This window comes from Salmo salar, chromosome 04 (assembly GCF_965601325.2).
Source record: "Salmo salar chromosome 04, fSalSal1, whole genome shotgun sequence".
NCBI lineage: Eukaryota > Metazoa > Chordata > Actinopteri > Salmoniformes > Salmonidae > Salmo > Salmo salar.
The window spans coordinates 80,744,037-80,771,596 of record NC_138294.1 but is presented as its reverse complement, the minus strand read 5'-3'; the positions used below and the strand labels follow the sequence as shown (position 1 = coordinate 80,771,596).

The 27,560-nt window shown below is 44.7% G+C and overlaps 1 protein-coding gene across 3 annotated transcripts in view; it reads right to left on the bottom strand.

Moving 5' to 3' along the window:
* Nucleotides 1-27,560, bottom strand: part of LOC100195364 (dihydropyrimidinase like 3) — a 50,279-nt gene that overhangs the window by 7,127 nt on the left and 15,592 nt on the right. For all 3 annotated transcript variants that reach the window (XM_014197984.3, XM_082973757.1, NM_001140393.1), the window contains 10 exon segments: nt 26,778-26,866; nt 24,752-24,936; nt 20,975-21,139; nt 19,064-19,125; nt 15,938-16,018; nt 15,110-15,178; nt 10,888-11,008; nt 9,580-9,736; nt 7,909-8,050; nt 4,967-5,137 (listed from right to left, as the gene is read on the bottom strand). In XM_014197984.3, the coding sequence (XP_014053459.1) occupies nt 4,967-5,137; nt 7,909-8,050; nt 9,580-9,736; nt 10,888-11,008; nt 15,110-15,178; nt 15,938-16,018; nt 19,064-19,125; nt 20,975-21,139; nt 24,752-24,936; nt 26,778-26,866 (1,242 nt within the window).

Sequence of the window (27,560 nt, the reverse complement as noted above, 5' to 3'; positions counted from 1 at the left end):
ACAGTCAAACACACACAGAGTCAAACACACACAGTCAAACACACACAGAGTCAAACACACACAGTCAAACACACACACAGTCAAACACACACACAGTCAAACACACACAGAGTCAAACACACACAGTCAAACACACACAGAGTCAAACACACACAGTCAAACACACACACAGTCAAACACACAGAGTCAAACACACACACAGTCAAACACACACACAGTCAAACACACACACAGTCAAACACACACACAGTCAAACACACACACAGTCAAACACACACACAGTCAAACACACACAGAGTCAAACACACACAGTCAAACACACACACAGTCAAACACACGCACAGTCAAACACACACACAGTCAAACACACACAGAGTCAAACACACACAGAGTCAAACACACACACACACACAGTCAAACACACACACAGTCAAACACACACACAGTCAAACACACACAGAGTCAAACACACACAGAGTCAAACACACACAGTCAAACACACACACAGTCAAACACACACACAGTCAAACACACACACAGTCAAACACACACAGAGTCAAACACACGCACAGTCAAACACACACACAGTCAAACACACACACAGTCAAACACACACACAGTCAAACACACGCACAGTCAAACACACGCACAGTCAAACACACGCACAGTCAAACACACGCACAGTCAAACACACGCACAGTCAAACACACGCAGAGTCAAACACACGCACAGTCAAACACACGCACAGTCAAACACACGCACAGTCAAACACACGCACAGTCAAACACACGCAGAGTCAAACACACGCACAGTCAAACACACGCAGAGTCAAACACACGCAGAGTCAAACACACGCACAGTCAAACACACACACAGTCAAACACACACACAGTCAAACACACACACAGTCAAACACACACACAGTCAAACACACACACAGTCAAACACACACAGTGTCAAACACACAGTGTCAAACACGTTATACATTAAAGCTGAAATATGTAACTTTTGTGCGACCCCACCATATTCACATAAAATTGTGAGTTATAGATCTGTCATTCTCATTGAAAGAAAGCAAGTCTAAGAAGCAGTACACACTAGATATACAAAAGCATGTGACACCCCTTCAAATTAGTGGATTCGGCTATTTCAGTCACACCCGTTGCTGACGTGTATAAAATCGAGCACAAAGCCAGGTAATCTCCATAGACAAACATTGGCAGAAGAATTACTGACGAGCTCAGTGACTTTCAACGTGGCACCATCATAGGATGTCACCTTTCAAACAAGTCAGTTTATAACATTTCTGGGTTTGGCAGATGCCAGGAGAACGCTACCTGCCCCAATGCATAGTGCCAACTGTAAAGTTTGGTGGTGGAGGAATAATGGTCTGGGGCTGTTTTTCATGGTTCAGGCTAGGCCCCTTAGTGCCAGTGAAGGGAAATCTTAACTCTACAGTATACAATGACATTCTAGACGATTCTGTGCATCCAACTTTGTGGCATCAGTTTGGGCAAGGTCCTTTCCTGTTTCAGCATGACAAAGCGAGGTCCATACAGAAATGGTTTGTCGAGATCGGTGTGGAAGAACTTGACTGTCCTGCACATAGCCCTGACCTCAACCTCATTGAACACCTTTGGGATGAATTGGAACGCTGACTGCGAGCCAGGCCTAATCGCCCAACATCAGTGCCCAACCTCACTAATACTCTTGTGGCTGAATGGAAGCAAGTCCCCGCAGCAATGTTCCAACATCTAGTGGAAAGCCTTCCCTGAAGAGTGGGACCAACTCCATATTAATGCCCATGAGTTTGGAATAAGATGTTCGGCGATCAGGTCATCTGGTGTATCGGTTCAATGTGTGTTTGGGTTTTGTACACTAGCTTCCAACAGCTGAAAATACAATATTTGTAGTTATGGAAAAGATTTTTCACAGCGGTTTAAATGGTACAAGGATTCTCTACACTATACTTAATTTTTTTGTCACATAAACTGAAATTAGGTGAACTATTATAATTTTAGCAACCAGGAAATGGAGATTTCTGCATAGTGCATCTTTAACTGGATATTGTATGTCTTGGTCAGTGATGCTAGGCCAACAAAAGAGAGGAGAATGACAAATTACAAAAACAAAAACTCTAGATTTATCAAGCCTACTTTTCCCCGTTGCACCCCAGTACAGTCTGTTATGCTGCCGTTACTTACTGCAGAGATTCACAAGCACAATCCAGTTATACAAACGATGAGCAGCTGCAGGAACTTTCAAGTGCTCATAACTCTCAAGCGGAGGAAATGACAGTACAGCGATGCAGAAGCAACCAGCTCCCACGTAAACGCAAGTATTTCCAGTTTTCTGCAGTTTGACAGTCACTCGTCTGACACAAATGGTGCCGGAGAGTTTACATGGGTGTGTCTTTGTGGACTCAGAAGGTCAAGTATGGAAAAAAGAAACAGTAAAGGGTCTCTGAAACACATGACCTCACGTACCAAAGACTGTCTGTGATTTACATTATGAGCTGACACACTAATTCAGATGAAGAGCCGGCTAATTCCACTAAAGTAAATCAGATTTGGACATATTGCTCTTAAAACTGGTCTGATGAGAGGCCATTCTATGTGTTGTAGTGAGACATAGAGCTTATTGAGGGAGAGCTAAGTAGAGTCATGGGACACACAGGCCCAGTTTGGCTGTGGGGACAGAGGGAAAGGGGAGGCGGGTTGGCGGGCGGCTTGGTAGGCAGGCAGGCCGTCTCTGTAGAGATGAGACCATGGTTCTGCCTTAATTAACAACATGTGTGGGAGAAGAGAGATAAATAACACTCCTTCTCCACCTCCTCCACATCATCCAGTCGGCCTGTTTCTCATACGCCTCCATTTGGCATTTAAAGACAAACAGCTGCCATCGCACAGCTGGGGCTAATGACTCCAAGCATCACTCTCTCTCCTTCTCTCTCTCTCTTTAGCACTTTCTCTCCCTCTTTTTCTAGCACTGTCTCTCCTTCTCTCTCTCTAGCACTTCCTCTTTCTCTTGCACTGTCTCTCCTTCTCTCTCTCTCTCTCTAGCACTTCCTCTTCCTCTTTCACTGTCTCTCCTTCTCTCTCTCTCTAGCACTTCCTCTTCCTCTTTCACTGTCTCTCCTTCTCTCTCTCTCTCTCTAGCACTTCCTCTTCCTCTTTCACTGTCTCTCCTTCTCTCTCTCTCTCTAGCACTTCCTCTTCCTCTTTCACTGTCTCTCCTTCTCTCTCTCTCTAGCACTTCCTCTTCCTCTTTCACTGTCTCTCCTTCTCTCTCTCTCTAGCACTTCCTCTTCCTCTTTCACTGTCTCTCCTTCTCTCTCTCTCTCTGGCACTTCCTCTTTCTCTTGCACTGTCTCTCCTTCTCTCTCTCTCTCTCTAGCACTTCCTCTTTCTCTTGCACTGTCTCTCCTTCTCTCTCTCTCTCTAGCACTTCCTCTTTCTCTTGCACTCTCTCCTTCTCTCTCTCTCTCTCTAGCACTTCCTCTTCCTCTTTCACTGTCTCTCCTTCTCTCTCTCTCTCTAGCACTTCCTCTTCCTCTTTCACTGTCTCTCCTTCTCTCTCTCTCTAGCACTTCCTCTTCCTCTTTCACTGTCTCTCCTTCTCTCTCTCTCTCTAGCACTTCCTCTTTCTCTTTCACTGTCTCTCCTTCTCTCTCTCTCTCTCTAGCACTTCCTCTTCCTCTTTCACTGTCTCTCCTTCTCTCTCTCTCTCTCTAGCACTTCCTCTTTCTCTTGCACTGTCTCATCTCTAACACATTTTCTTCCTCTAGCTCTCTCTCTCTCTCTACCACTTTCTCTAGCACTCTCTCCCTCTCTACCACTTTACCTTTCTCTTTCTCTAGCCCTCTCTCTCTCTCCCACTTTCTTTCTACTCTCTTTCACTCTCGCTGGTCGTCTCTGATCCATTCCCCCTCTCTCTATTCTCCTGCCACTAAACTCTTATTCCGTCTAAACTCTTATTGTCTTAACTAAACTCTTATTCCGTCTATCATTCTGTCTCTCTCTACATATTTTTTTGCAATCTGTTGCCCCCTCTCTTCTATGGTCTGTGTGTTCCTATGCACACGGCCCTGCTGTTTTTCCAGATTCAGGCCAGGACAGGACCAGAGGAGGCTGGTGGGAAGAGCTATAAGAAGACGGGCTCATTGTAAATACTGGAATGGAATTAATGGAATGGTACAGCAAACATATGGAAACCACATATTTAAGTCCATTCCATTGATTCCATTCCAGCCATTACCATGAACCAGTCCTCCTATAGCTCCTCCCACCAGCCTCCTCTGGACTGGACATAAGGCTCCACTTCTGCCAAGTATGATGTCACGGCCGGGTTCTATGTGCAACAACATATACAAAGCTAACCAAATCAAACATTTCAGATAAGGGGATACTTGTATTTACTACAGAGGGAGGGATACACAGATAGAAGGTTGTAAAGCACTTAACTACTGTGCCCAATAGATCACTGTAGCCATCATTAACATGGACAGGATCCCCTGTTCTTATGTTCTGTGTTCTTATGCGCTTGTTTTGTTGTCTGGAGGGGCTACAAGCAGGAAACGAGAAGGTGACATCATTATGTAAAAACCTTGGGTCTCGTTGGATCTTTTCCACGTATGGAAAAGCCATTGAAAACTTGTCCAATCTTTTTCCAGCTCTTTGTCGTTCTATATCTCTCTCTGTGTTTCCACACCTCCTCATCGTACTATTCAGCTTCTCTCTCTCTCTCTCTCTCTCTCCTCTCTCTCTCTCTCTCTCTCGTTCTCTGCGCCTGCAGCAGGAAATGCAGAAGGCTTGATTTCCTGAGCTGACACTTCCTCTGTTTAATCCTGCACTGTAGTGTACGCTCTGGGCTCCTGTGCGCAGGGAGTCTACAGGGACTTCATTTCCCTTCTGAGAAACTGAAAGGTCACTGGAACTTTATTCACCCCTAGCCTTTGACCTCTTACCGAGTTGTGCGTCTTGGCGGTGATGGTGCGGACAGCATCTGAGTCCCAAATGACCAGGTCAGCATCGGAGCCCACAGCTATCCGTCCCTTACGTGGGTACAGGTTTAGGATCTTGGCGGCGTTGGTGCTCGTCACAGCAACAAACATGTTCTCGTCCATCTTGCCAGTGGTCTGAGTGAGCAGGAAAAAAAGGTGACTTATCAAAATGTTATAATGGTGAAGTGCTAGCTAAACAAAGACGCATTTTCAGCTGACTGGTGGATGGGGGTACTCTTGTAGTCAAGCGCAAGAACACGCAGGCACGCAGGCACGCACACACACACACACACACAGTCAATGCTAGAGCTGAGACCATGTGTTTTTTGTCTTAAGGCAGACCAGTGGGAATAATTCTGATGCAAAGCTGCACCACAACTCTTCATTCATAACACAGCTGTCAAGAAAATACAAACCCAAGTCTGAGTTCAAGAGCAAGAACAAGAATTAGGAGAAAAAAAGAGATACACACTGTTTTATTCTGTAAGCAGGGTGAACGGCTGGGGGGACAGACCCAGAGATAGACAGAGATCTATACTGTTTTATTCTGTAAGCAGGGTGAACGGCTGGGGGGACAGACCCAGAGATAGACAGAGATCTATACTGTTTTATTCTGTAAGCAGGGTGAACGGCTGGGGGGACAGACCCAGAGATAGACAGAGATCTATACTGTTTTATTCTGTAAGCAGGGTGAACGGCTGGGGGGACAGACCCAGAGATAGACAGAGATCTATACTGTTTTATTCTGTAAGCAGGGTGAACGGCTGGGGGGACAGACCCAGAGATAGACAGAGATCTATACTGTTTTATTCTGTAAGCAGGGTGAACGGCTGGGGGGACAGACCCAGAGATAGACAGAGATCTATACTGTTTTATTCTGTAAGCAGGGTGAACGGCTGGGGGGACAGACCCAGAGATAGACAGAGATCTATACTGTTTTATTCTGTAAGCAGGGTGAACAGCTGGGGGGACAGACCCAGAGATAGACAGAGATCTATACTGTTTTATTCTGTAAGCAGGGTGAACGGCTGGGGGGACAGACCCAGAGATAGACAGAGATCTATACTGTTTTATTCTGTAAGTAGGGTGAACAGCTGGGGGGACAGACCCAGAGATAGACAGAGATCTATACTGTTTTATTCTGTAAGCAGGGTGAACGGCTGGGGGGACAGACCCAGAGATAGACAGAGATCTATACTGTTTTATTCTGTAAGCAGGGTGAACGGCTGGGGGGACAGACCCAGAGATAGACAGAGATCTATACTGTTTTATTCTGTAAGCAGGGTGAACGGCTGGGGGGACAGACCCAGAGATAGACAGAGATCTATACTGTTTTATTCTGTAAGCAGGGTGAACGGCTGGGGGGACAGACCCAGAGATAGACAGAGATCTATACTGTTTTATTCTGTAAGCAGGGTGAACGGCTGGGGGGACAGACCCAGAGATAGACAGAGATCTATACTGTTTTATTCTGTAAGCAGGGTGAACAGCTGGGGGGACAGACCCAGAGATAGACAGAGATCTATACTGTTTTATTCTGTAAGCAGGGTGAACGGCTGGGGGGACAGACCCAGAGATAGACAGAGATCTATACTGTTTTATTCTGTAAGCAGGGTGAACGGCTGGGGGGACAGACCCAGAGATAGACAGAGATCTATACTGTTTTATTCTGTAAGCAGGGTGAACGGCTGGGGGGACAGACCCAGAGATAGACAGAGATCTATACTGTTTTATTCTGTAAGCAGGGTGAACGGCTGGGGGGACAGACCCAGAGATAGACAGAGATCTATACTGTTTTATTCTGTAAGCAGGGTGAACGGCTGGGGGGACAGACCCAGAGATAGACAGAGATCTATACTGTTTTATTCTGTAAGCAGGGTGAACGGCTGGGGGGACAGACCCAGAGATAGACAGAGATCTATACTGTTTTATTCTGTAAGCAGGGTGAACGGCTGGGGGGACAGACCCAGAGATATCACTAAACCACACTACCAGGATGTATTAGGGAAGAGGAGAGAGGAGGAGCTGCAGTGAACTGTGGAGAATGTGCAGCATAAACTGGAGGAAGTGGAGTACTCAGAGTAGCTAAGAGGGTTCAGAGGGAGCAATGTAAAGAGAGGGCTAGTGAGGGCTAGCGAAGCTGAGAAAATAAGGACATGAAAGAAAGAAACAGGATAGTCCCAGTCGTTATTAAATAGAATGTTGTGGCCCCGCCCACCTTGTCTCATAGCAAAATATACCCCATTGACTCACAGCAAAAACTTGACCTTTTCTTAAATAATGTTCTTGTTGTCTGCTTGTTTTACTCAATTACAAAACTATATATAAGAAAAGTACGACATGTCTAAAGATTACTTTCAACATTGTCTGCTCCCAAGTGTTCTCACTACTTAGAAAAACATAATGTAGTAGGGCTTCCCTCACCCCTTTTCATGACGATGCTAGCAGTCCTAGCTAGCTAACAACCTGAACATTAAGCTAGCCAAGACCGACAACACAAACAAACGGACTATACAGTTACAAGTAGTGAGTGGAGTAACAAATGGACTGTACTAAACGAGTTAAATGTCTTACCTGTGAGGAAATGTTTCCACACATATAACTACGTGTAACCATCTTGGACACTAGGTCCCCACAATTTAAGTACAACAAAAAATCGTCAACAAAGTTGTCTCTTTTACACTGGGGGTAAATGGGAAAAAATAATGTTTGTTTTCCCCCAATTTGTGGGCGTGGTTGAGGGGAATTCATTATTATGACATGAATATCGACTCGGAGTATGCATCCTAAATAGCACCCTATTCCCTATATAGTACACTACTTTTGACCAGAGCCATATGGGCCCATGTCAAAAGTAGTGCACTATAAAGGGAATGGAGTGCCATTTTGGACATAACCATCCTCACCACAGCCTTCTCCCAGATGAGGGACATCCTCTCCTCCACTCCGTTCACACCCTCAGGGATCTGAGTGAAGTCATCCTTCCCTATGGCCTTCTGGGCCACGCTGAAGGTGCAGTGGGCACTGCCAGTCACATTCAGGTCACCACTGGGGAGGGAGAGGGAGAGGGAGAGAGATAGAGAGAGAGATAGAGAGCGAAAAGAGTGAGAAAGAGCGAGAGAGAAAAGAGAGAGAGAGAGAGAGAGAGAGAGTAACAACTTAGCAATGGCTTTGCAGCTGAAACATGCTAGAACAGTAGTAAGAAATGTGTTGAGATGCAGTATGTTGTACATCGCACACAACAGTGGCTTTCAGCAGCAGATTCAATTATTAAATACTCTTCCAGAGTACCTCTTCCACAGGTACTGCTTCAGACCTGAAATAATTGCTTTACTTCATAGCTGTGATCTACGATCCCTTAAGGCACACGTGTCAAACTCATTCCACGGAGGGCCGAGTGTCTGAGCGTTTTTTCTCCTCCCTTGAACATGACTGATGAATTATAATTAGTAAGGAACTCCCCTCACCTGGTTGTCTAGGCTTCATTTAAGGGAAAAAACTAAAACCTACAGATGCTCAGCCCTCCCTGCCTTAAGGTCAAACTGGGAAATGTTTATTCCATACAGAAAAGCTGAAAAAGCTCACATACAGCTGGAATAGCTCAGACAACACAGCAAAGCTGCGACTAAAGTAGATCGATTACTCTGAGTCAAGTGCCAAGGTCTCCTCTTACAAGTTATACCTGTCTTCCCTTTCTTACAGAGCACTCTAACTTCCCTAGCAGACAAACACACCAACTCGTGCAACCATATGTGTATATTGATGTGTACAGTGTATATTGATATGTCTATTGATGTGTATAGTGATGTGTACAGTGTATATCGATGTGTATATTGATGTGTATACGGTATATTGATGTGTATATTGATGTGTATAGTGTATATTGATGTGTATACTGATGTGTATAGTGTATATTGATGTGTAAAGTGTATATTGATGTGTATAGTGTATATTGATGTGTATATTGATGTGTATAGTGTATATTGATGTGTATACTGATGTGTATAGTGTATTTTGATGTGTATACTGATGTGTATAGTGATGTGTATATTGATGTGTATACTGATGTGCATATTGATGTGTATAGTGTATATTGATGTGTATAGTGTATACTGATGTGTATAGTGTATACTGATGTGTATAGTGTATACTGATGTGTATAGTGTATACTGATGTGTATAGTGTATATTGATTTGTATAGTGTATATTGATGTGTATACTGATGTGTATACTGATGTGTATAGTGTATATTGATGTGTATAGTGTATACTGATGTGTATAGTGTATACTGATGTGTATAGTGTATATTGATGTGTATAGTGTATACTGATGTGTATAGTGTATATTGATGTGTATACTGATGTGTATACTGATGTGTATAGTGTATATTGATGTGTATTGATCTATAAAAGAGACCTTGGTCTCAGCATGACTCCCTGTCAAAATAAAGGTTGAAATAATAAATCCATCATGAGGTTAGAAGCGCCTCCAGAACCCTATCAGTCTAACATGTTTGACGCAGCGAGGACATGATAGGTCAGTGGAGTGTCATACAGTCAACAGGGGGCGCTCTTTACCTGGCCAGTAATGTGTTCAGGTAGTCTGGGGTGGTGGGGTCTGGGCTGAGTGGGGGTGATGTCACAAAGGAGGCAGCCTTGGCCCAGTTCTTGCTCCAATAGTGTGTCCCGTCAGTTCCAAGGCTGGCCGTGATTGGCTCGCCGAACACAACGTTACCTGGGAAAAATATGTTATCACCCAGGGTGAGACTACATTAAATCAACTCACCTTATGCTCCTAAAAATGTACTCACTCGTTAACTTGCTAGGTTTATCCCAGGTCAGTGCCAGTAGCAAATGTACAATGTCCAGTATCCTTGCACATTTTTTATTTGGTACTGGCACTGACCCTGTAAACATGTATAGCTTACATTCTCCAGGTTTTTTCTTCCTTTCTTATTTCTCCCGGGTTTAAAAAAAAAATACTATTTTGATATTGAATATTGCACTGTTGGGAAGGGCTTGCAAGTTAAGCATTTCACTCTACTTGTGACAAATAAAGCTTGAAACATAAGAACTAAAGGGAGAATCTAACGGAACTAAGAGGTCAGGTGATCCAGCTAAAGCAGTTTGTAGGAAAGATCGGATGGTCTCTTAACCTTGCCTCATGTTTAACTTTCCTGTTGCTATTTGCAAGTCTCTTTCCCTCTCTGGGCTTTGACATGACGAATCGGATGTCAGCGTTGAGGAACGGGGCCAGCCAGTGATGAAAACAAGGCCTTTTGGGAGCACCGAGTGACCCTGACATGCTTCCTACATGAGGACATGCATCTTTCCCTTCCTCTCTTTTTCTTCTCAGTTCAGAAAGTGTATATCTTTCTCTCCATCACGTACAAGAGGCCTACTCTCTCTCCCTGCTCCGCCGTGGGCTCCTGATGAATGGCAGAGACAGGTTTTCTGACAGTTTGCTACGGTGAGCCCCGGGTGATAAGTCAGGGATTCATCTCAAAATGGGCCTTCTTGTATCCGGTGTGTCTACCAGACCAGACGTATAGTGTAAATCTAGAGTGTGAACCAAGACACTAGGATCAGCACATAAGGACATGGGTGCATTCCAATCCTCTTACAGAACAAAAGAGTTTAGGAGGCAGCAGTGAAGTTGCACTAAGAGGTGAGGACAACTACCTCCAAGGGACATGCTGGTAAGGCCCGTTTTGAGATGAATGTCTAACTTATCACCCGGGGTAAGGACATAGCTCTCGTGTTCTGATATGAAAGGTAGATTATCTTCTTTCTATGCATTCATTGTGACTAACGAATATCTAAGTTAGCTTCCTTCTTGATACAGTAATTAAAGCATAATCACAGCCACACTGGAAACCCTTGTACCTTTTTTCCTGGCCTGTGAGATGATGTCGGCAGCACTCTTGCTCATGACCCTGGTCACATACAGGGGACAGTTGGTCTGGCTGGCAATGGTGATGGCACGGAACACAGCCTCTGCCTCCAGCTAGATGGGGGGGGAATCGACAGATAGACAGCGACACACACACACGCGCAGACAGAGACAGGCAGAAGAAGACAGACAGAACAATCAATTAGTCTCTGAACTGATTAAACTAACCCTGGACTGGCAATGTCTACTACTGCCAGGTAGCCTAGTGGTTAGAGCGTTGGGCCAGTGAATGAAAGGTTGCTGGATTAAATCCCAGAGCTGACAAGGTAAAAAGCTGTCATTCTGACCCTGAGTAAGGCAGTTTACCCACTGTTCCCTGGGTGCCAAAGACGTGGATGTTGATTATGGCAGGCCCCCGCACCTCTTTGAATCAGAGGGGTTGGGTTAAATGCGGAAGACACATTTCAGTTGAATGCATTTGACAAGGTATCTCCACTTCAATCCATTTTGAATGGCTGTCAATCAGCACAAGGAAATTAAGTTGATCCTCCTCTGCAAATTCCAATGTGTAAAAACTGCCACACTCGACCTGGCAATTTCCATCAGTGTAGCGTTGCAGGGTTTGGCAGGTTCCTCACTGACATACAAATGTCACATTGTTTACATTGTTTTCAAGGTCTTTAGCTAGCCCTGGCCACCACACATGGTTTTGTGCCAGGGCCTTCATGCGGCACATTCCAGGATGCCCCTCATGCAGGTCGTTGAGTAACCTCGCTTTTCTGTGGGTATGATTACTCTGCACAGAGTAGACAGCCTTTGTCAGTTGATAGCTGCAGTCTTCTGGTGAAGTATCCCTATAGCTCCTATCTTTCTACATAGCTCGGCCAGCCATGCAGTGTGAAGTCCAACACTTTGAACAACACGGTGTCTCTCTTTGTCCCCATGGCAATGTCTGTGGCTTGAAGTGGTATGTCGTCCCACGCTGCAAAGTAGAAGACATTACCAGCCGTTTCCGGTGCCTCTGTTCCGTCCAGTGGTAGCCAGGATAATGCGTCAGCACTTAAGTGATCGGCTGAGCAGTGGTATTCGATGTCATAACGGTAGGCTGATAGAATGGTGGCATTCTTGAGGTTGACAGAGTAGGCTGTCTTCGGTCCGAAGATGGACAGGAGTGGTTTGTGATCTGGAAATAAAAAGTAAATCTGCGGCCATAAAGATACTTGTGAAATTTCTTAACTCCAGAGATCAGAGCCAACCCTTATTTCTCTATCTGCTGCTAGTTTTTCTTACTGGAACTGAGGGTTCGGGAGGCAAATGCTATGGGTCTTTAGTCCCCGTTCTCAAAAACTTGTGAAATCACTGCTCCAACCCCTTACAACGAGGCATCACAAGCGTAAGGGTCTCTTGGTGTCGTAGTGCACCAAACACTGACTGTCCAGTAACATCCGCTTACTTTTGTGGAAGACATCTTTGTTCTGTTTTTTCCATTGCCACTGTTTGTAGCAGCTCGTGGAGGGGCATCAGTACAGTAGACTTGTTTGCCAGGAAACAGCCATAGTAGTTCAACAGGGCTAGAAGATATCTGAGTTATGTGATCATTTTAAGGCATGCAGCCTCCACAATGGCTGTGAGTTTCTTTTCTGTGGCCTAGGTACTCCATGATGTAACTTGGTGATTATGTTCTCCCTCTCCAGTCTTGTCAGTTCTTTTTCCACCTTTTCTCGTAAAGGCGTAAGGAACAGGGCGTGGCTTGTGAAACTTTGGGTTGGCCTTTGGTTTCATCTTGATGTCCATTTTGAACTCCTAGATCAGGCCTAAACCCTCTTTGAAAACCTGATTGTGTTTCTCCAACACTTTGTTGAGGAACAGTGTTTTTTTCGTCATTCACTTGGAAAATGCTCTCCCAGTCTAACCGGATGTGTTTAACCCATTTCTCCCTGGTACTGCTCACTTGTTGCCTTTGGCGACCACTAGTGGTAGCTTTGAGCATTGCATCTTGTACTGCACTGGTACTGTGAGTCTGCTGAGCAGTGGTATTGCATTTGTGTTTTCTGCAGTGGGATGTGTGATAAAGCTTACATGCTCTCTGAGATGATGGTGACTGTAGTTCCTGTGTCTACTTGCATTTCAACTGGTGTGTTGTTCAGTTTCACTTCAAGAACAATTCCTTGAGTAGTGTCAGTCGCTCTGAACACTGAAAACAATCCTGTCTCATTGCTTTCTGTGATTATCTTTGCTTCGTTGCTATTTTTAGCTTTCCTGCACACTTGCGCTACGAGTCCTAGTTCTGAGCACTCGTATCTACAGTCCTGAGAATTGTGTTTCTCTACACAACAGTAGCATTTTCGCTCAGTGCCCATTTCTCCCTCCCACTTTTGCAAAAGGGGGACATAAACAGCAATGCTTTCCCACTCATTCTGACCACGTAGGTATAAACATAATCTTTCTGCTATGATCAAAGGCTGCGGCCTACAGTGAGTACTCAGTGCCTCGGTAACCTCATCATCAGTCTAACCTAACCTCAGTCTTTATCGCTCGGTTTGTTAGGGGCTACCAAGCTTTTCAACAATCCATAGGCCCTGCTACCAATGACTGACTTTCCTCTGCAATATCATTAGTCATCCAGAGTGCCAGTCACTCATCAAAATCCTCCTTTATATCAACAGACGTGTCCAATGAGCGCCATGATGATGCTAGGCTAGCTGGTTAGCCAAGACGTTGGTAGTTGGTTAAACTGAGAAAAAGTATTTATACCTCACTAGGTTCACATCACCACTGTAATATCCTGTCGTGTACTCTTGGTAAGGTTATGGCTTTTTATTTATTGTACCTTTATTTAACTAGGCAAGTCAGTTAAGAACAAATTCTTATTTACAATGACAGCCTAGGAACACTGGGTTAACTGCCTGTTCAGGGGCAGAACAACAGATTTCTACCTTGTCAGCTCAGGGATTCGAGCTTGCGACCTTTTAGTTACTAGTCCAACGCTCTAACCACTAGGCTACCCTGCCTCCCCAACTTATGACTATGACTTATGGCTATGACTTATGGCTGTGACTTGTGGCTGTGACTTATGCTTATGGCTGTGACTTATGGCTGTGACTTATGGCTATGGCTTATGGCTGTGACTTATGGCTGTGACTTATGGCTATGGCTTATGGCTGTGACTTATGGCTGTGACTTATGGCTATGGCTTATGGCTGTGACTTATGGCTGTGACTTATGGCTGTGACTTATGGCTGTGACTTATGGCTATGACTTATGGCTGTGACTTATGGCTGTGACTTATGGCTATGGCTGTGACTTATGGCTGTGACTTATGGCTGTGACTTATGGCTATGGCTGTGACTTATGGCTGTGACTTATGGCTATGGCTGTGACTTATGGCTGTGATTTATGGCTGTGACTTATGGCTATGACTTATGGCTGTGACTTATGGCTGTGACTTATGGCTATGACTTATGGCTATGGCTGTGACTTATGGCTGTGACTTATGACTGTGGCTTATGGCTATGGCTGTGACTTATGGCTGTGACTTATGGCTGTGACTTATGGCTGTGACTTATGGCTATGACTTATGGCTGTGACTTATGGCTATGGCTTATGGCTGTGACTTATGGCTGTGACTTATGGCTATGGCTGTGACGTATGGCTGTGACTTATGACTATGGCTGTGACTTATGGCTGTGACTTATGGCTATGGCTGTGACTTATGGCTATGGCTGTGACTTATGGCTGTGACGTATGGCTGTGACTTATGGCTATGCATATCTAGTAAATAACTACTAGACAGAGAGCGGTGCACTTGAACTTGATTTAGTCCATGACTGCCATACAATACAACCCGAGCACCCCACCCGGGCGTCCCGAGCACCCCACCCGGGCGTCCCGAGCAACCCACCAGGGCCCGTCCCGAGCAACCCAGCTGGGCGTCCCGAGCAACCCACCAGGGCCCGTCCCGAGCAACCCACCAGGGCCCGTCCCGAGCACCCCACCCGGGGGCGTCCCGGGCACCCCAACCGCAAAATTCAGCTGAGACACACATACAGAGAGATACACACGCACAAACACACACACAGAGAGAGAGAGTAAGAGAGAGAGAGAGAGACAGACCCACACACACTCAGAGAGACACACGCACAAACCCACAGAGAGAGAGAGAGAGAGAGAGAGAGAGAGAGAGCAAACACAACCTTATTATGTAGAGAGCCTCACCTCCTCTGGCCTGCTCAACACGTGTCCCTCTGGTCCAGTGATGCCCATCTCCAGCATGCGTGCCTGCTCCTGTGACAAACAGACAGACAGACAGACAGAGGGACCATGTTCACACTAATTCACCCCCAACTCTGACACACACACACACACACATAAACACACACCAGCACCCCAAAAAGAAAGATGGCAGAAAGTATTGAACCCTGCATCAATAACACACTGCATTGAGAGATGCCCGGGCTGGGAGAGAGTGATGAGTGGTTAACTGTTATAGGGCTGATGTAGAGGTTTAGTTAGTGCTATTCACCCTCATATTCACCCTCATATCAACCCTCACATTCACCCTCACATTCACCCTCATATTCACCCTCACATTCACCCTCATATTCACCCTCATATTCACCCTCATATTCACCCTGGACAGCTTTGGGGTATCAGTGGGACATGATACTATGTTGTGGGTTAAAAGCTGTGGCCCAGACAGCAAGGAAGCCTCTTTACTGTCCTGCCAGACAGATCCCAGACACCCTAAGTCTCTGAGGGAGTCCAGACCAGCTATTAAGGCCCACCCAGCTCCCTCCCAGGACCCTACAGTCATAACACAGACAAACATAAACTGCATCCACACATTACTGTCAGTGTGACTCCTGCAATAGCCACTCTCACCACTCACCCTTTCCTTCTGACAGAGTCTACATGGGAGTCAGTTTAGTCTGGGGGAACAGTACAATGTATGACAATGTATGGGGCTGCACTGTGATAAAGGTCAAAGGTTAAACTAGGGAGGAGAGAGGAGGGGGTGGGTGGTTGCTGTGACAGGTGGGTTACCTCAGCGATGATCTCTCCATTCTCAGCATGGACCTGCACAATGCCACCCATCTCTCCCAGGAAGGTAAAGATCTCATACAGCTGTAGAAACATGAATAGAACTTAGAACAAACATGATTAGAACATAGTAGAAACAGAAATAGAACATAGTAGAAACACAAATAGAACATAGTAATAACATGATTAGAACATAGTAATAACATGAATAGAACACAGTAATAACATGATTAGAACATAGAAGAAACATGAATAGAACATAGTAGAAACATGAATAGAACATTCTAATAACATGAATAGAACATAGTAATAACATGAATAGAACATTCTAATAACATGAATAGAACATTGTAATAACATGAATAGAACATAGTAGAAACATGAATAGAACATAGTAATAACATGAATAGAACATAGTAATAACATGATTAGAACATAGTAGAAACATGAATAGAACATAGTAATAACATGAACAGAACATAGTAATAACATGATTAGAACATAGTAATAACATGAATAGAACATAGTAGAAACATGAATAGAACATAGTAATAACATGAACAGAACATAGTAATAACATTATTAGAACATAGTAATAACATGAATAGAACATAGTAATAACATGATTAGAACATAGTAATAACATGATTAGAACATAGTAATAACATGAATAGAACATAGTAATAACATGAATAGAACATAGTAAAACATGAATAGAACATAGTAATAACATGAATAGAACATAGTAATAACATGAATAGAACATAGTAAAACATGAATAGAACATAGTAATAACATGAATAGAACATAGTAATAACATGAATAGAACATAGTAGAAACATGAATAGAACATAGTAATAACATGAATAGAACATAGTAATAACATGAATAGAACATAGTAATAACATGAATAGAACATAGTAATAACATGAATAGAACATAGTAATAACATGAATAGAACATAGTAATAACATGAATAGAACATAGTAATAACATGAATAGAACATAGTAATAACATGAATAGAACATAGTAGAAACATGAATAGAACATAGTAATAACATGAATAGAACATAGTAATAACATGAATAGAACATAGTAATAACATGAATAGAACATAGTAATAACATGAATAGAACATAGTAATAACATGAATAGAACATAGTAATAACATGATTAGAACATAGAAGAAACATGAATAGAACATAGTAGAAACATGAATAGAACATAGTAATAACATGAATAGAACATAGTAATAACATGAATAGAACATAGTAAAACATGAATAGAACATAGTAATAACATGAATAGAACATAGTAATAACATGAATAGAACATAGTAATAACATGAATAGAACATAGTAATAACATGAATAGAACATAGTAATAACATGAATAGAACATAGTAGAAACATGAATAGAACATAGTAATAACATGAATAGAACATAGTAATAACATGAATAGAACATAGTAATAACATGATTAGAACATAGTAGAAACATGAATAGAACATAGTAATAACATGAATAGAACATTCTAATAACATGAATAGAACATTGTAATAACATGAATAGAACATAGTAGAAACATGAATAGAACATAGTAATAACATGAATAGAACATAGTAATAACATGAATAGAACATAGTAATAACATGAATAGAACATAGTAAAACATGAATAGAACATAGTAATAACATGAATAGAACATAGTAATAACATGAATAGAACATAGTACAACCATGAATAGAACATAGTAATAACATGAACAGAACATAGTAATAACATGAATAGAACATAGTACAACCATGAATAGAACATAGTAATAACATGAATAGAACATAGTACAACCATGAATAGAACATAGTAATAACATGAATAGAACATAGTAATAACATGAATAGAACATAGTAGAAACATGAATAGAACATAGTAATAACATGATTAGAACATAGTAATAACATGAATAGAACATAGTAATAACATGAATAGAACATAGTAATAACATGATTAGAACATAGAAGAAACATGAATAGAACATAGTAGAAACATGAATAGAACATAGTAATAACATGAATAGAACATAGTAAAACATGAATAGAACATAGTAATTACATGAATAGAACATAGTAATAACATGATTAGAACATAGTAGAAACATGAATAGAACATAGTAATTACATGAATAGAACATAGTAATAACATGAATAGAACATAGTAATAACATGAATAGAACATAGTAGAAACATGAATAGAACATAGTAATAACATGAATAGAACATAGTAATAACATGATTAGAACATAGTAATAACATGAATAGAACATAGTAATAACATGATTAGAACATAGTAGAAACATGAATAGAACATAGTAATAACATGATTAGAACATAGTAGAAACATGAATAGAACATAGTAAAACATGAATAGAACATAGTAGAAACATGAATAGAACATAGTAATAACATGATTAGAACATAGTAATAACATGATTAGAACATAGTAATAACATGAATAGAACACAGTAGAAACATGAATAGAACATAGTAGAAACATGAATAGAACATAGTAATAACATGATTAGAACATAGAAGAAACATGAATAGAACATAGTAGAAACATGAATAGAACATAGTAATAACATGAATAGAACATAGTAGAAACATGAATAGAACATTCTAATAACATGAATAGAACATAGTAATAACATGAATAGAACATAGTAATAACATGATTAGAACATAGTAGAAACATGAATAGAACATAGTAAAACATGAATAGAACATAGTAATAACATGAATAGAACACAGTAGAAACATGAATAGAACATAGTAGAAACATGAATAGAACACAGTAAGGTGAATGGTCATAGTCCATACACATCAGACTACAAATAGGAAACCACACTGCTATTATAAAACATGGCTAAACTAGTCTTGCATGGGCTGCTCCAGTTTAAAGGAGTCTAGCATTACCACAGTGCCTCCATATAGGCCACATGATTTGCAGACATGGTCATTTTTTCCATTGATTACAGTTTGGCGGAACTGTGTTTCACATGCTGGCCAAGCAGAGCCCGAGTAGGGCTCACCAACATTGTGTGTTGCTGTACGCTAGCTAGCACACTGTACCTCACTGTTGCTCATCTGGTAGAAGTCCTTATAGGCCATGTAGACCTGGAAGGAGTTCACACCTGAGAGAGAGAGAGAGAGAGAGAGAGAGAGAGAGAGAAGGAGAGCGAGAGAGAGAGACAGGAAGAGAGAGGGAGCGAGAGGGAGAGACATGGAGAGAGAGAGAGAGAGAGAGAGAGAGAGAGAGAGAGAGAGAAGGGAGAGAGAGAGAGAGAGGGAGAAGTAGCACATGAGTGAAACCCCAAACAGAGAAGATTCCTGTGATGATTCCAGTTTATTCATTGAGCCAAACAGAAGATCCCTCATCAGGCTTCATTGAACGTGACTGAAATTTAGGGCCTGACTATCATTACCCAGGAGGCCTGTATTCTGCTCTCTGGACATTCTGTGGCTATGCTGGGGTGGCCAAACGGACCTGTCCACTCTCTCCAGTGTTTGAGCTATCTAACTGGGCGTGAAACCATGGAGGGTCCCCCCAGGGCACCACACCCTCCTGCAGATGGACAGTGGTGGTCAGTGGTGTTTGGGCCAGGACCAGGTATGGACCACAGGTCCTGTGAGCGTACTGGACGCCTGTGGCTGTGGTTGGGGGACAGACAGATTATGGGCAAGAGATAAGGAGGCGGAAGAAGACACCACCGCTGAATGAGTTTCCTAGCTGCTGCCAGCAGTAACCCTGCTCATCATCTCTGATTGGCCTCAGGAGTAGGTATAATGTCTGTCTGCCTGACTGTATGTCTGCGTATGTGTCTGTCTGCCTACCTGCCTGTCTGTCTGTGTTTGTCTGTCTGTCTACATGCCTGCGTTTCTGTCTGTGTATGTGTCTGTCTGCCTACCTACCTGTCTGTCTGTCTGTCTGTCTGTCTGTCTGTCTGTCTGTCTGTCTGTCTGTCTGTCTGTCTGTCTGTCTGTCTGTCTGTCTGTCTGTCTGTCTGTCTGTCTGTCTGTCTGTCTGTCTGTCTGTCTGTCTTTCTTTCTGTCTGTGTCTCTGTCTGTCTGTCTGCATGCCTGCGTGTCTGTCTGTCTGCATGCGTGTCTATCTGTGTGTCTGTCTGCCTGCCCGTCTGCCTGCCTGTCTGTCTGCTGGATCCAGTACTATGGACTTTGTCTTGATCCAAGGTGGATTCCCAATGGATCCTCACCTCTAAACTTAAAAGCATGGTCCTCTCAATCCAGTTTATATACAGACTGACATATAAAAAGAAACGTCCTCTCACTGTCAACTGCGTTTATTTCAGCAAACTTAACATGTGTAAATATCTGTATGAACATATCAAGATTCAACAACTGAGACATAAACGGAACAAGTTCCACAGACGTGACTAACAGAAATTGAATAATGTGTCCCTGAACAAAGGGGGGGATCAACATCAAAAGTAACAGTCAGTATCTGGTGTGGCCACCAGCTGCATTAAGTACTGCAGTGCATCTCCTCCTCATGGATTGCACCAGATTTGCCACTTCTTGCTGTGAGATGTTACCCCACTCTTCCATCAAGGCACCTGCAAGTTCCCAGACATTTCTGGGGGGAATGGCCCTAGCCCTCACCCTCTGATCCAACAGGTCCCAGATGTGCTCAATGGGATTGAGATCCGGGCTCTTCTCTGGCCATGGCAGAACACTGACATTCCTCCCACAGTGTTTAAACCCTTTACAATGAAGATCTGTGAAGTAATTTAGATTTTTACGAATTATCTTTGAAAGACAGAGTCCTGAAAAAGGGACGTTTCTTTTTTTGCTGAGTTTATTTGTGGTGAACGGAACCCTGCCTAACTCTTTGCTAGTCAATTCATTTCCTCCCATAATATGTGATTTGAGCATGTGGAAAAGTGCTATAGAAATCAAGCCCATTTGAATTTCCATTTACTGTCTGTCAGACCTTCCCCTTGCTGCTGTGAAGTTGGCCGTTACCTTTTTCCTTGAGAAGTGTGTCCACCTCCTGCTTGACACTGTCGCTCCAGTGGGTGATGTCCACATGGAGGGAGTAGTCACAGCAGGTCTTCTCATCGGCCCAGCTCCTCCACTGCTCAAAGGCCTCGATCAGACTGCTGCCTGGCTCCGGGATCACATGATCCACTACAGGGAGGGAGGGAGGGAGGGAAGGAAGGGGGTGGACATAGAGAGATAGGGATTAGGAAGAGAGAGAGGGAGAGAGAGAGGGAGGATGTTACTGTTTGTGTTATATAACCCACAATGCCTGTGTCTCTGTATCCTTTGCCAGTGGCTTTCAATACAAAGTCACCTATCATTGGAAATGTCTGTATGTATGTTTGAGTTACATGGAAGTCCCAGTTCATGTCACTGTTCGGCTAATCGAAAACAAACTCAACCTGATAAGAGATAAGATAAGATAAGAGATAAAGAGAACCCCCACCTCCTCCGATGTCTATAGTGGTCCTAGTCTCTGATGTAATATATCTTCCTGCTGCCCTGACCAGCTGACCACTTCCCGATCCAATTAAAGGCGGCCCAATCTCCTCAAATCCCTATGTGCATGTTAATGCGATCTCGAGTCAACAGCAGCCAAGAAAAGCTCTGTTGTTTACTAGGGTTGACTCTCTGACCGAGGCTGTGTGGCTTGTAACTCGTTGTCAAAGACATGAAGGGCAGGATGAATAAGCTAATGCGGTACACAAGTGTGCTGGAGGCAGTTCTTCCTTCACAGGGCCACAGACACCACACAGTTTTGTACCAGTTGATCATAGTGAAACGTTAAAATCTACCAGTTGTTTCATCTGTGTGTTGGGCCCAGTCTTTGGGCTCATCTGTGTGTTGGGCCCAGTCTTTGGGCTCATCTGTGTTTTGGGCCCAGTCTGGGGTGCATCACACACTAGAGGTCTTCATGGATCGACCTGTACCTGAATACCCGAGACCTGGTCCATGACACGAGCGGGTCCGGATCCAGAACTCTAAATAATGTCACGGGACTGGGTCGGATCTGATACGATTGTCATGGGTCTCGGGTATGTGTAATTTTAACTCACTTGTCCGGGAGGGCCTGTACAGATCCGAATGGGACTGTGGCAGTAGAGAGCGAGAAAGAGAGACATTTTATAATTTCATAATATGCTGCTGCTCTTGCTTTTCACGAGAGCGTAGCTTGTTGTTGGCCAATCATAAGTCATCAAAGCAGCAATAGGCTACAGTCATAGAGCCTCGCTCCGTGTGTGGCAAAAATTAGAAGATATCTAATCAAGGGAAGATGGAATTAAAATGATGGAATTAAAAGTTAAAGGAGAAGAATAGGCTACAACGACCAAGAGCCAACAGGTAGGCTGCTACTTAATATTCTGAATGGAGTTGTTTTTGTTTGTAACTGTAGGATGAGAAAGTGCAGCCTCAGTTATCAAATCAAATCAAATTGTATTTGTCACATACACGTGTTTGCAGACGTTATTGCGGGTGTAGCGAAATGCTTGTGTTTCTAGCTCCAACAAGTCTTAGGCTGAATCGTGCTGGTTTACTGTATGTCTGTGGTGATAATCTGATCTTAGTTAGCCCAACTAGCTAACGTTAGCTAGCTTAACTAGCTTCTCCTGGTCTGATGCAGTCAAGACAGGTATTAGGTAATCATATTTAATGATAAATAATCTAGCTATGGCAGCTATTAGTCTACCATAGCGCAATTCGGCTTGGTTGGTTGGTTGCTGTCTCTCGTCTCTCCCTCCCTCCTCCATGCTCCCCATGTAACTCCCTCCTCCATGCTCCCCATGTCACTCCCTCCTCCATGCTCCCCATGTCACTCCCTCCTCCATGCTCCCCATGTCACTCCCTCCTCCATGCTCCCCATGTAACTCCCTCCTCCATGCTCCCCATGTCACTCCCTCCTCCATGCTCCCCATGTCACTCCCTCCTCCATGCTCCCCATGTCACTCCCTCCTCCATGCTCCCCATGTCACTCCCTCCTCCATGCTCCCCATGTCACTCCCTCCTCCATGCTCCCCATGTCACTCCCTCCTCCATGCTCCCCATGTCACTCCCTCCTCCATGCTCCCCATGTCACTCCCTCCTCCATGCTCCCCATGTAACTCCCTCCTCCATGCTCCCCATGTCACTCCCTCCTCCATGCTCCCCATGTCACTCCCTCCTCCATGCTCCCCATGTCACTCCCTCCTCCATGCTCCCCATGTCACTCCCTCCTCCATGCTCCCCATGTAACTCCCTCCTCCATGCTCCCCATGTCACTCCCTCCTCCATGCTCCCCATGTCACTCCCTCCTCCATGCTCCCCATGTCACTCCCTCCTCCATGCTCCCCATGTCACTCCCTCCTCCATGCTCCCCATGTCACTCCCTCCTCCATGCTCCCCATGTAACTCCCTCCTCCATGCTCCCCATGTCACTCCCTCCTCCATGCTCCCCATGTCACTCCCTCCTCCATGCTCCCCATGTAACTCCCTCCTCCATGCTCCCCATGTCACTCCCTCCTCCATGCTCCCCATGTCACTCCCTCCTCCATGCTCCCCATGTCACTCCCTCCTCCATGCTCCCCATGTCACTCCCTCCTCCATGCTCCCCATGTCACTCCCTCCTCCATGCTCCCCATGTCACTCCCTCCTCCATGCTCCCCATGTCACTCCCTCCTCCATGCTCCCCATGTCACTCCCTCCTCCATGCTCCCCATGTCACTCCCTCCTCCATGCTCCCCATGTCACTCCCTCCTCCATGCTCCCCATGTCACTCCCTCCTCCATGCTCCCCATGTCACTCCCTCCTCCATGCTCCCCATGTCACTCCCTCCTCCATGCTCCCCATGTCACTCCCTCCTCCATGCTCCCCATGTCACTCGACTCGCTCACAGTACGGCTTTATCAGCTCCGGTTAATAAAGTATCTTAAAAAATGACATTTCTGCTGCTTCCCTCACTCGGATCGAATCAGACTGGGTCTGGATCCGAACAGGTCTATACGGAACGGGTCTAGTTGTCTTCGGATCGATTCGGAACGGTTCTCTATATTAAACAATTAATTAATTATATTGGGTCCAGGTGGAAAAGCCCCAGGTCCATTTCAAAACAGGAACTTTTTGGACCCGAGAAGACCTCTATCACACACTGCTCATTTCCAAGGGACTTGTGTTTCCCTGTGTAGGCTCCTCTTGCTGCTCCTCGTTCCCCCACCCTCCCAGCGGCCCTTTGTGTGGACCCCTTGACTGCTGCTCACATTGGCCCATTTAGGAACACTCTACATTGTAGCCAGAGCCCTTCTCTCTCTCTCTCTCTCTCTCTCTCTCTCTCTCTCTCTCTCTCTCTCTCTCTCTCTCGTGCTCTGACTTTCTTTCTTTCTCTCTTTCTTTCTGTCTCTCTTTCTTTCATCTTCAATGGATAAAGCCGGCACATGGCTGCCTGCCCACAATCTATTCTGTATTTTGTCTACAATCTCACACCGCCACAGCCAAGTAGTGTGGATTATAATCTTGTTTTAGCTCATTTTCAACTGAGATCAGATCATACAGTAAACCAGTACGATTTAGCCTAAGACTTACTCTACTAAAATGTTAAATTGCCCTAATGATTATGGATGCTATTGTTATGGCAGTCTTTCCATGTCATGTGGGTAGTTAACTGTAACAACCATTCCTACGGGGAACCTGCTGTCTGTTATTGTGATACCTTCAGATCCCCCCACCCACCGTCCCCTAGTGAGAGACATGGGCTCCAGGCCTCTCCAGGGCTCCGCTCTCTTCTCTCACCGATCATGGTGGTTCCCCCAGCCAGGGCAGCCTTGGTGCCCTGGGAGAAGTCGTCCACGGTGGTGGTCCCCCGGTAGGGCATCTGGAAGTGGGTGTGGTTGTCAATGCCACCGGGGATCACCATCTTGCCGTTGGCCTCGATGGTCTTGATCCCACCTGGGACGATCAGGTTGTCTCCAATCTGCCTGGAGGTTTAGGCGGGAGAAGAGCCATGTCAGGGGGTATCATTGACTTGACACAATCCTGTAAATTCATGCTATGAATAGCTAAATAGCTGATGAATAAACCAAAATGAATATATTATCATATCATTAGAAATGTAGTTTTGCTCATGGCTGACTGGTGTACAGTAAAGTTAATCAAACTGAAAGTTAGCGGTGACCCAGCATCATTTGGAAACTATCAATCCTTCCACATTGGATGAAAGTCATCAGAGCATGTCAAATAGCAGCTTGGAGGGTTGCAGACAGACAGACAGACAGACAGACAGACAGACAGACAGACAGACAGACAGACAGACAGACAGACAGACAGACAGACAGACAAGACAGACAGACAGACAGACAGACAGACAGACAGGGAAGAGGGCAGTGTCTGTATTCCTCTGCCAGCAGCAGCGTGGTCGATGCTAGGCTAGCCTGGCCTGTGTAATTGGTATGCAGCTCTAACCTTCCTGCGGGTGCTTTTCCAATCAGAGCTCCTCTATGGGAGCACACAGGACAAAGAGCCTAATAGGCTGATCGAGTGGGAACAGGAACTGAGGAAAAAAGAGTGACCTTCCAAGAGCAGGCAGGAATGCACCCACTTTGCCTCTTGTCTGGCCCTGCACACTATATGCACTACTGTGGACTGGAGTAGACTCTGACTGGATCTGACTGGATCTGTCTGGATCTGACTGGATCTGTCTGGATCTGTCTGGATCTGTCTGGATCTGTCTGTAACTGACTGGATCTGTCTGGATCTGACTGGATCTGTCTGGATCTGACTGGCTGACTGGCTCTGACTGGATCTGTCTGGATCTGACTGGTTGACTGGCTCTGACTGGATCTGTCTGGATCTGACTGGATCTGACTGGATCTGTCTTGATCTGACTGGATCTGACTGGCTCTGGCTGGATCTGACTGGATCTGTCTGGATCTGACTGGCTCTGACTGGATCTGTCTGGATCTGTCTGGATCTGACTGGATCTGTCTGGATCTGACTGGCTCTGACTGGATCTGTCTGGATCTGTCTGGATCTGTCTGGATCTGACTGGCTGACTGGCTCTGACTGGATCTGTCTGGATCTGACTGGATCTGACTGGATCTGACTGGATCTGTCTGGATCTGTCTGGATCTGTCTGGATCTGACTGGATCTGACTGGATCTGTCTGGATCTGTCTGTAACTGACTGGATCTGTCTGGATCTGACTGGCTCTGACTGGATCTGTCTGGATCTGACTGGATCTGTCTGGATCTGACTGGATCTGTCTGGATCTGTCTGGATCTGACTGGATCTGTCTGGATCTGACTGGATCTGACTGGATCTGACTGGCTGACTGGCTGACTGGCTCTGACTGGATCTGTCTGGATCTGACTGGATCTGTCTGGATCTGACTGGATCTGTCTGGATCTGACTGGATCTGACTGGATCTGTCTGGATCTGACTGGATCTGACTGGATCTGACTGGCTGACTGGCTGACTGGCTCTGACTGGATCTGTCTGGATCTGACTGGATCTGACTGGCTGACTGGCTCTGACTGGATCTGTCTGGATCTGACTGGCTGACTGGCTCTGTCTGGATCTGACTGGCTGACTGGCTCTGACTGGATCTGACTGGATCTGTCTGGATCTGTCTGGATCTGTCTTGATCTGTCTTGATCTGTCTGGCACTTGAAATGACTGTGATATGTGGTTGTCTTGCCTACCTTAGTTGAATGCACTGACTAAGTTGATCTGGATAAGAGTGTCTGCTAAATGATCAAAAAGTCAAGGTCAATGTCAACGTCAATGCATGGGAGGATGTGGTGGTCAAACATTCTCTTACTTAATGACGCCATCCTCCATGTAAATGTCGGCATAAAAGGACTGGTCATCATTAACGATCCTCCCGCCTTTGACCAGAAGCCTGTCACTCTGGAGAGAGAGATTGAAAGAACGAGAGGGGAAAAGAGAGGGGTGGGGATGGGAGGGAGAGAATGTTACAAAGTCCAAAGCAATCTCATCAGTATTCCGGCTATTCTGGCGGACACTCTGTTTTGTGCCTCTTTTTTTTCAGGATGTGTTCTTGTGCTCTTGTTCTTGCGCAATCTCGATTTCAACAGCTGGGGTGAAACAAGAGCCATTTGTTTGGAATGTCTGACTGTCCCATCTACGCAAGAGAGGGCTAATGAGAATAGCCACTCACACAGATTACACAGTAACTACTGTACACAGTAACCTACATTTTACACACAGCTGGGTGGATGGATGGTCCTAGCAGTCACATAGATGAGCTTGGACTAGATTGACTAGATAACGTAGCCTGTAAGCAGGGCGTTGTCGTCTAGCGACTCAGCTCCTGCGCCAGAGACAGCCACTTGGCCACTAGCAAGACGTTTCCATGGTAATGCTTTGCTAGGAGCACTCAGAGAGGCTGGAGCGGCAGGCTGGCATGCCTGTTAAGGACACGCCTCACAGAGTACAGGGCATAACACTGAGCAACAGGGAATGAGAGAGAGCGGAGGGGGGTTGCTGGAACTTTGACATTAGTGTCCCAGTACATTGCCTGGGCAGGGCCTCTTCTCTTCTCCTGGACCGGCCAGACCACTAGATTCTACAACAAGACCAG